We start from the raw sequence: 10,467 nt of genomic DNA, 5'->3' as shown, positions 1-10,467 counted from the left end.
CCTGCATTTTAAAAAGGAATATAGTAAAATGAGGTGAGCCCTCTGGTTTTATCTGCTGTCAAAATATGTCACTGTTCTTCCTCATGCCGCAACAAAAAGCCCAAGATGAAAGTCCCTAACAAAGAAGCAAGCTGCATTTGCTTTTAGCGAAAGTGAAGCCATAAGAGGAAGTAGTCTCAAACTATAGATTTAACCCCATCAGTTTATTATGTGATGTTAGAAAAATGAATTATGTATAGTAAAAAAACTCTGCAACATACTTTAATTATTTATTTTGCCCCCGTTTCCTGTAATTTAACTCTGAATTTTTTTTAAAAAAATTTCAATTACACGAAGTATCTAAAAACGTAGGTTTTCCATTATATATCTCTTCTGCTGAGAACAATTATGCACTGATATTACACATTAAATAAGAGATTGTGGAAACAATGTCTGTATGGAAACCCTCTCAGCATTTTTTCCACACTCTCTGTTATTGACGGTTTTATATCTGTCCCTGTCTTCAGCAGAAGAGATAATGGGAAACTTAGGTTTAAAGAAACTAAACATTTACAATCATATCTTTAATGTTTAGAGAGCTAATATAACTTAAAAATACATCTTTGCTTTGCATGCATTGCTCTAGCTAGCATTTATTTACTGTTTAATTTCCATTTAATTCTGGACATGAATACATTACTGTCAGGTCTTGGAGGTATTAACAAACAAGAAGAAAATGTATGCAACTGCTAATTATATAAGCACACTGAAAATATTTGCACCACTAAATGCTTATAAAACAATGTACACTTTATTACAATGGTAATGTGGTACACAACATTCACTATGGTTTTACAGCACATATAAAAGTGTCTTCACAAACTATGTACATGTTGAGCACAGTATAGTTGAGAGGGACCAAACTTTGACCATTTCAATGCCAAAGGAGCATGTAACCCATTGCAGTGCAATGTGTTTCAGTCCCCTCTGCCAGCAAAAGGGGTTCCATATTCTTTTAGTTTAAATAATATGTATATATATTTATATATTTATATCAAAGAAAAAAAATCTCTCTATCTTGGCAAACAGGAACAGAGTAGAAATATTGACAAACATTAATACTTTATGGATAACCATGCGTACACAAATAAAACATTTAAAATATGAATTTAAGTGGAACTGACCTTTCAAATATAGATATAATTCCCTTGCATTCTAATGCATTTTCACTTCTACTAAATTAACTCTTACTTTGTAACAATGCTTTTCATTAACAAATGAGTTGGTTCTATTAATTAAAAAAAAAAAAAAAAAACACAATACCCTGGTTTGTTATACAGAGATGACTATAAAAGAATTTCCGACTTAGTAACATTTAATGTTAAATAACTACTACTTACCTAGTACAAACACATACTTATTCTACAGTGCAAATATGCAAACATAAGACTTAAAAGCTCTGGATACTAATGTAAACTTTGACCAGGGAAATTATTTTGAAAGTGCACACTGGACAAAGAGGAATGCATTTGATTGTATACTAAGCTCCTGTGTGTTAGTATTGTGGCTAGAGACGGACTGCATGTTTCAACACATTTACTAAAAATGACAAAAAGTTGTCTGCATTCATTTATTCTGAATGCATTTCAAAGCTTTACAGAAAAGTTTAGGTTTCTCCCTAATTGAATGTCACATTTGATTAGGAAACATCTACCATTTGAATCTTAATTCTCATATATCTTAGTGTAAGTCTATTGGAATTAATATTCAAATGTAATATATGAATGCTACACTGTGACATTAGATATTTGAATATTGCTATATATAAACATTTGTAAGGCAGAACAAATATCAACATAAACATTCATTCTACAGTTCAAATGTAAAAAATCCAACTTTCAACCACCTCTAATTATGACTAAGGCGGTGTTAATTTCCTGTAATGTACACCCAACAAGTTTATGTTATTGTATATATTAAGGATGGCTTTAATGATATGGTGAAAGGGTGAAAATTATATCAACCAGGCATTCTGTAGTCATTTTTTAAACTAATTTTTGTTAGAACTCAGTTTTCTATCACAGGGAAGATCATCTATGCCAGTGATGGCGAACCTTGGCACTCCAGATGTTTCAGAACTAAATTTCCCTTGATGCTCGACTGGACTGCAGAGGGCCTAAGTATCATGGGAAATGTAGGTCTGAAACATCTGGAGTGCCAAAGTTCACCATCACTGCTCTATGCTGTTGGATAACAACCTTAGTGCATCTCATTTACTTACAAGACATTTTCCTACATGCACAGTCTTTTAAAGTCTGTACAGTCTGAACATGCTTCCAACATTGTCTCAGGGTAGGGGATAAAAAGTGCAAAATAAAGAAATACACATAAAAACATTAACATGAAATGTATACAAAAACACTTAACGGGAGTTATAGATGTTTCTTCCTTGTACCAGAGCAAACACATTTCACAAGTCAGGTCATTACTCTATTAGAGAGAGAACAGCTTGACACATTACTTGTTTTGTAGTATAATAACATGACCCAAAACAAATGACTATAGGATAAAAGCTGATTACTTCATCTTGCCCACATCAAATATTGTCCTTCTTCAGGTGGGATTTCTTTCTCCTAATGGAGTATCTGTGTAGAGTTAAATCTTTAAGTAAAAATGGCTTTAACGGCACGGATAAAGCAACCAGTTGCCCATGTTCTTAACAAAGTCATCCAGCACTAGACAGAAAAAGTCCATCTTACACTAAAGGAAACATCCTGATGCTTTGTCTTGATCCATTGCTGTGGTTTTCATGGATTATAGTGACAGTGAATACATTTTGGATCTACATTATCTCTGTCAAGTAACTCCTTCAATTAATGACACTCTAGTAACAATTCCCATAAAAATAAAACTGGGGTAATGACCATCAGAAACTGGTGCAAAAATCGCAAGCTAAAATGACACTTCACATTCACAAAATGTAATTTACAAAGATTTCTGTTTTCTGACACACTGCAAACGTCTCTTATGTGATCTAGTCCCTTTGAGGTGCTTTTTATGAGAGTTTGTGAAAGTACTGCTGGGAGATGAATATATAATTATGTTTCCTTAAGTTACCATTGGCTCTCAGCTAGGTTTAGTGGGAGCTTTAATTCTGACAGTTGGTGGACGGGCTTGCAGCTTTGCCTGCTGATTCTGTGCCTCTGTTGTGCCCAGAGTTGGTGCCCCACTCTGAGCAGCAGGAGTCTGGATCTGCGGTGATGCTGCTGCCGCCACCACTTGCTGCTGGAGAAGTTTCTGCTGAACCACTTGAGCTGCTGCTGGACCAGCTGGTATCACCTGGACTTGCTGCTGACCTCCTGCTGTTGCCTGGGTCAAAGTCACAGTCTGGGGCTGAACCTGACAACAAACATTCCCACATCATTATGACTATACCATATGCAATACAGTTTAATATTAGCTTCATGGTAGCAATTCAATAGTTTCCATTGTCACTTAATTGTCTTGTAAACATGGCAATGAACTTAAAAAAACATTGTAGACAGAAATCCCTGTATGCTTTGTAGTAGCTACCCAAAGCTTATCAACATGACACCATGTAGTGTATTCTAATTCTGAATTGGTTGGGCTTTATCAGCTTATGAATACGTTATGCTTTCTTTGTTGTACAGTGAGTGTACACCTTTAAAATTCACAGCACATCTGACATTAATAGACTGACCTGTTGGGAGGCCGGTACCATCTGCTGAATATTTGTCACGGCTGTCTGCTGCTGGACGACCTGAGGGAGCTTTGCAACCTAGTATAAAATGAGAACAAAGTACAATGAAATAGCTGCCGTTGTTTCATAGTCTCCATCAGCTTTCAGACAACCTCTTTCTAATAACACCGATCATTTCTTTCTTAGGTGCCTGGAAAAGAACAAAAATTCCTATTTGATGGGTGAAACAATTTCCAACAATTTGGTGATTTCAGACACTGCTCAAAGTAGAAAGTAGAGTGGATTATTACCAGAAGTGCATGCAAAATAGCAGCTATTTTTTCAGAAGAAAGTTTTGAGTATTTATTAGTCCTACAGTTTTACTGAGATATACGTAGGACATATGGCTTCATAATGCCAGGTGCACATCATTTTGTATAACATTGTTACATAACAATATTAATATGTTGCTGTTCATTTTGAAATGATTACTACAAATGATTGTTCTTATTGTCATTTCATACCAGATAAAGCATTTAGGATTTCCAGAAAGGCAGCAGTTAACTGTACCTGAATCTGGGCCTGTACTTGCTGGGTTCCTGCTGACTTTTGAGACTGGTTTATTGGAGTGGTAAGGAACTGAGTTTTAATAGCTGGCTGTGTGGTATATGTCACCTTCTGCTGCTGGCCCTGCTGCTGTGGCCCCTGAACGGTAAGCTGCTGTGCTGTTATCTGAGAAGATACATAAATTAAAAAATTATATATATATATATATATATATATATATATATATATATATATATTGCACTATTATTACATTTTTTTTAATTAGTTTTAAAAGGGACATACAAGTGAAAAAAGAAAATGCTCAAATGTGTTATTGCATTTTATTATTGCACTGTTGCTTGCATATATCTGAGGGTTTAACCCCCTGCAAAATGATTAAACACATAGTTAAAGTCAGTCCCAGAGCAGCAATGCACTACTGGGACCTAGCTGAACACATCGAGTGAGCCAATGACAAGAGGCATATATGTGTAGCCACCAATCACCAGCTAGATACCAGTGGTGCAATGCTGCTATGGAGCCAAACCGGGTATACTCTTTAACAAAAGATGCTAAAAGAAAGATTCTCTAAAGACAAAGTTTACATTGAGAGCTGTGTATCTTGTTAAGGGTTATACCCTACATATCTGTATGGGAATGACAGACATATACAATATAGTGCTCTATAAAATATGTAATTTATAGATTGTAACACTGCCTGAGGATCTCTCGATCTCGACCCGTATCTGGGCAGTTTGGAATTGAAAGGGAGGACTCCTCCAGTGACCAGGTTCCCTGAGCTTGCTGGCATCCGTAGTCACAATCTCCCAAGATGGTCTCAAAAAACACATGCCTTGAGACAGGTGATCCTGACAGAGCCACCAGGAGAAAGAATCTCTCGTATGGTTGTCCAGGAATATTGGTTAAGATAGATCGGAATGGTCGCCGTTCCATTGCCATAGCATACATAGTTGTAAAAGTCGAGGATGGAAGCGAGCAAAAGGATTAATATCCATGGTAGCTACCATGAGACCCACCACTTCCATGCATTGAGCCACTGATGGACAAGCATTGGACTGAAGAGATCAGCAGGCCGACAGACGCTTGGATCTACGTTGATCTGTCAAAAATATTTGCATCAAAGACAAATCGATAATTGTTCCCGAATAACAAACCCTGGTGCTGGGAACTAGCGAGCTCTTGCCCAGATTTATCTTTCACACGTGGTCCCGAAGGAGACATAGAAGGGAGTCCGTATGAGATCTTCCTAATAGCAAAGAAGGGGCTTAAACCAATATATTGTCCAGGTAAGGTGCCGCAACGATTCCTAGCGTTCTGGCCACCGCTAAAAGAGCCCCTAAAACCTTTGGGAAGATCCTTGGGCGGTAGCAAGGCCAAAGGGCTGAGCTACAAACTGGAAATAATTGTCCAGAAATGCAAAACATAGGAACTAAAAATCCCTGTGTATTGGAACATGAAGATATGCATCCTTCAGGTCTATTGTGGTTATGAACTGACCGTCCCGTACTAACGGAAGGATAAACCGGATAGTCTCCACCGGATAGTCTCCATCTTGCAAGACGGAACCTTCAGGAACTTGTTGAGACATTTTAAATCCAGAATGGGATGAAACGTTCCCTCCTTTTTGGGAACCACAAACAGGTTTGAATAAAACCCTTAGCCCCGTTCTAAAGGGGGGAGCACAGGCACAATAACTCCCATGGAGAATAGGTATTTTACGCAAATCAAAAAGGCTGTCTTTTTTCTGGATTTGAAGATAGCTTTGACAATGGATTCGGTCCCTTGGCGGACGAGAACTGAACCCTATTCTATACCCCTGATTAACCACGTCCAAAACCCCCGGGGTCTTGAATGTCTTGAAACCAAGCATCTTGAAAAAATGACAGTCTGCCCCCTACATGATCTGTTCCCGGATCAGGGCCATCCTTTCATGCCGACTTGTTATCGGAGGAGGGCTTCTTGGCCTGCTTGTTTTTGTTCCAAGGTGGGTTTCCAGAATCTCTGTCTCTTGTTTGAACAAAAGGAACGAAAATTGCCCGAGTGGTGACCCTTGGATCTAGATTTCTTGTCCTGTGGGAGGAAAGCACCCTTCTCCCGGTCACCGTGGATATAAAAGAATCTAGGCTGGCCCAAACAACGTCTTCCCCTTAAAAGCTTAAGAGAGAAGTCTGGACTTACCATATCCGCAGACAAAGACTTTAGCCAAAGATCTCTATGCGACAGAACCGCAAACTAAGACGACTTAGATTAATTATTTGCATAATCGTGTCACAAATAAAGGAATTGGCCATCTTGAGAGCCTTAATCCTATCCTGAATGTCTTCTAGAGAAGTCTCGACTAGGAACATCTCCAACAAGGAGTCACACCAAAAGGTGGCTGCTCCTGCAACCACCGCTATGCTTGCAGCAGGTTGAAAGAGAAGACCCATCTGATGGAAAAGTTTTTTGTTTGTTTTTTAATTCTATTTTGCGTTCTGTTGTAAAACAAAGATAATTTGATAGCCTTTATGGCAAAATTAATTAATTTTTTTGACTGCTTGAATTAATTGCAGCGTCCCTAAACAGATAACAGTAAAAATTATTTGCACACTTTCGCCTAGATTTAGAGTTTTGCGGCCAAAGGGGTGCGTTAGCTACACATCTTTTTTTTCTAGCGCTGCTTGTAAACAACGCTGGTATTGAGAGTTCTCTGAAGGGCTGCGTTAGGCTCCAAAAAGGGAGCATAGAGCATAATTTACCGCTACTTCAACTCTCAATACCAGCGTTGCTTACAGTAGAGGCTAGCTGGAAAAACGTGCTCGTGCACGATTCCCCCATAGGAAACAATGGGGCAGTTTGGGATGAAAAAAAACCTAACACCTGCATAAAAGCAGCTTCAAGCTCCTAACGCAGCCCCATTGTTTCCTATGGGGAAACAGTTTCTTAGTCTGCACCTAACACCCTAACATGAACCCCGAGTCTAAACACCCCTAACCTTACACTTATTAACTCCTAATCTGCCGCCCCCGCTATCGCTGACCCCTGCATTACACTATTAACCCCTAATCTACCGCTCCGGACACCGCCGCAACCTACATTATACCTATGAACCCCTAATCTGCTGCCCCCAACATCGCCGACACCTACATAATATTTATTAACCCCTAATCTGCCCCACCCAACGTCGCCGCTACCTTACCTACACTTATTAATCCCTAATCTGCCGACCAGACCTCGCCGCCACTCTAATAAAGTTATTAACCCCTAAACCGCCGCACTCCCGCCTCGCAAACCCTATAATAAATGGTATTAACCCCTAATCTGCCCTCCCTAACATCGCCGCCACCTAACTTCAAATATTAACCCCTAATCTGCCAACCGGACCTCGCCGCTACTATAATAAATGTATTAACCCCTAAAGCAAAGTCTAACCCTAACCCTAACACCCCCCAAAGTTAAATATAATTTTATTCTAACTAAATAAATTAACTCTTATTAAATAAAGTATTGCTATTTAAAACTAAATACTTACCTGTAAAATAAACCCTAATATAGCTACAATATAATAAATAATTATATTGTAGCTATTTTAGGATTTATATTTATTTTACAGGCAACTTTGTATTTATTTTAACTAGGTACAATAGCTATTAAATAGTTATTTACTATTTAATAGCTACCTAGTTAAAATAATTACAAAATTACCTGTAAAATAAATCCTAACCTAAGTCACAATTAAACCTAACACTACACTATAATGAAATAAATTACCTACAATTAAATAAACTAAACTAAATTATAAAAAAAAAACAAACACTAAATTACAAAAAATAAAAAAAGATTACAAGAATTTTAAGCTGATCGGAACAGCCAATAGAATGCAAGCTCAATCTGATTGGCTGATTGGATCAGCCAATCCGATTGAATATGAATCTGATTGGCTGATTCAATCAGCCAATCAGATTTTTCCTACCTTAATTCCGATTGGCTCATAGAATCTCTATCAGCCAATCGGAATTCGAGGGATGCCATCTTGGATGACGTCACTTAAAGGAACCTTCATTCGTCGGGGAAGGAGGATGTTCCGTGCCGGAGGTCTTGAAGATGGAGCCGCTTCTCGTCGGATGGATGAAGATGCCGCTTGGATGAAGATGTCTGCCGGTCCGGATGTCCTCTTCTGCCCGGATAGGATGGAGACTTCTGCCGCTCCGGATGTCTTCTTTTGGTCCATCGGTGCCCGGTTGGGTGAAGACGACTCAAGGTAGGGAGATCTTCAGGGGGGTAGTGTTAGGTTTATTTAAGGGGGGTTTGGGTTAGAGTAGGGGTATGTGGGTGGTGGGTTGTAATGTTGAGGGGTGCTATTGTGTGTTTTTTTACAGGCAAAAGAGCTGATTTCTTTGGGGCATGCCCCGCAAAAAGCCCTTTTAAGGGCTGGTAAGGTAATAGAGCTGTTAACTTTTTTAATTTAGATTAGGGTAGGGAATTTTTTTTTATTTTGGGGGGCCTTGTTATTTTATTAGGGGGCTTAGAGTAGATGTAATTAGCTTAAAATTATTTTAATCTTTTTTTATTTTTTGTAATTTAGTTTAGTTTATTTAATTGTAGGTAATTTATTTAATTATAGTGTAGGTTTAATTGTGACTTAGGTTAGGATTCATTTTACAGGTAATTTTGTAATTATTTTAACTAGGTAGCTATTAAATAGTAAATAACTATTTAATAGCTATTGTACCTAGTTAAAATAAAATACAAAGTTGCCTGTAAAATAAATATAAATCCTAAAATAGCTACAATATAATTATTCGTTATATTGTAGCTATATTAGGGTTTATTTTACAGGCAAGTATTTATTTTTAAATAGGAATACTTTAGTTAATAGGATTTAATTTATTTAGTTAGATTAAAATTATGTTTAATTTAGGGGGGTGTTAGGGTTAGACTTTAGCTTTAGGGGTTAATACATTTATTATAGTAGCAGCGAGGTCTGGTCGGCAGATTAGGGGTTAATACTTGAAGTTAGGTGGCGGCGATGTTAGGGAGTGCAGATTAGGGGTTAATACATTTATTAGAGTAGCGGCGAGGTCCGGTCGGTAGATTAGGGGTTAATAATTGTAGGTAGGTAGCGGCGACGTTGGGGGGGGCAGATTAGGGGTTAATAAATAGTATGTAGGTGTCGGCGATGTTAGGGGCAGCATATTAGGGGTTCATAGGGATAATGTAGGTGACGGCGATGTTTGGTCGGCAGATTAGGGGTTAAAAAAAATATTATAGTGGCGGCGATGTGGGGCAACCTCGGTTTAGGGGTACATAGGTAGTTTATGGGTGTTAGTGTACTTTATAGCACAGTAGTTAAGAGCTTTATAAACCGGCGTTAGCCCAGAAAGCTCTTAACTACTGACTTTTTTCTGTCGGTAGAGGGTCTAATGCTCACTTCAGCCAAGACTCTAAATACCGGCGTTAGGAAGATCCAATTGAAAAGATAGGATACGCAATTGGCGTAAGGGGATCTGGGGTATGGAAAAGTCGCGGCTGGAAAGTGAGCGTTAGACACTTTCCTGGCTGACTCTAAATACCAGCGGGCAGTAAAAAGCAGCGTTAGGACCCCTTAACGCTGCTTTTGACGGCTACCGCAGAACTCTAAATCTAGGCGTAAGTATAATATTGTATATAAAATTTTGAATATATAAGTTGCTTTGAATTGTATTGTGACATGCATAAGCGTTTAGCACCTGATTGCAGTAACCAAGGGCAACGTTTGTCTGGATGTTATGATGCATAAGTAAACACTTTAGCGGGTAGAGACGGCCGACAAAGCCTAATGATTTTCCTGCAGACACGTGACTGGCAATGGCCATTAAAAACAACAGATACAGGTATACCCCGCTCATACAGCGGGTTAGGGACCGGAGCCCCGCTGTAAAGTAAAAAACCGCCTTAAAGTGAAACAAAGCAGTTTTAGCTTTCTTTCCACTTGCCAGTGTGTTTAAAAACTTGAAAACACAGCACAGTATTCAATTAGTATTAAAAAAAAAACTGTACCTGTAAAATAGTGACAATTACTATAGTGAAATTTGCCATACTATAGCACTGAGACACAGATTGCACTGTAATGAACTGGGCATAACAAAATGGTACCAGTCACTTTTCTCAAAATCTCACAATGATTACAGCACTATTTCAAAATCCTTGTAGGTTGAACTTCAGCTCCACAAAGCGCTGTATTAGCGAAGCGCTTTAAAGTG

General features: G+C 38.4%; 1 protein-coding gene across 1 annotated transcript in view; it reads right to left on the bottom strand.

Annotated features, from left to right (window-relative positions):
* Nucleotides 1–771: 771 nt before the first annotated feature.
* The window catches only part of LOC128648916 (E1A-binding protein p400), a 684,550-nt gene continuing 674,854 nt past the window's right edge, over nucleotides 772–10,467 (bottom strand). The window contains exons 51-53 of the mRNA XM_053701874.1: nucleotides 4,250–4,411; nucleotides 3,701–3,778; nucleotides 772–3,378 (exon numbers count right to left, since the gene is read on the bottom strand). Coding sequence (XP_053557849.1) covers nucleotides 3,106–3,378; nucleotides 3,701–3,778; nucleotides 4,250–4,411 — 513 coding nt within the window. The 3' untranslated portion in view covers nucleotides 772–3,105. The remainder of the gene's footprint in view (nucleotides 3,379–3,700; nucleotides 3,779–4,249; nucleotides 4,412–10,467) is intronic.

This window comes from Bombina bombina, chromosome 2 (assembly GCF_027579735.1).
Source record: "Bombina bombina isolate aBomBom1 chromosome 2, aBomBom1.pri, whole genome shotgun sequence".
Taxonomy (NCBI): domain Eukaryota; kingdom Metazoa; phylum Chordata; class Amphibia; order Anura; family Bombinatoridae; genus Bombina; species Bombina bombina.
Note: the sequence above shows the minus strand (reverse complement) of the source record. Positions and strands in the feature narration are given on the sequence as shown.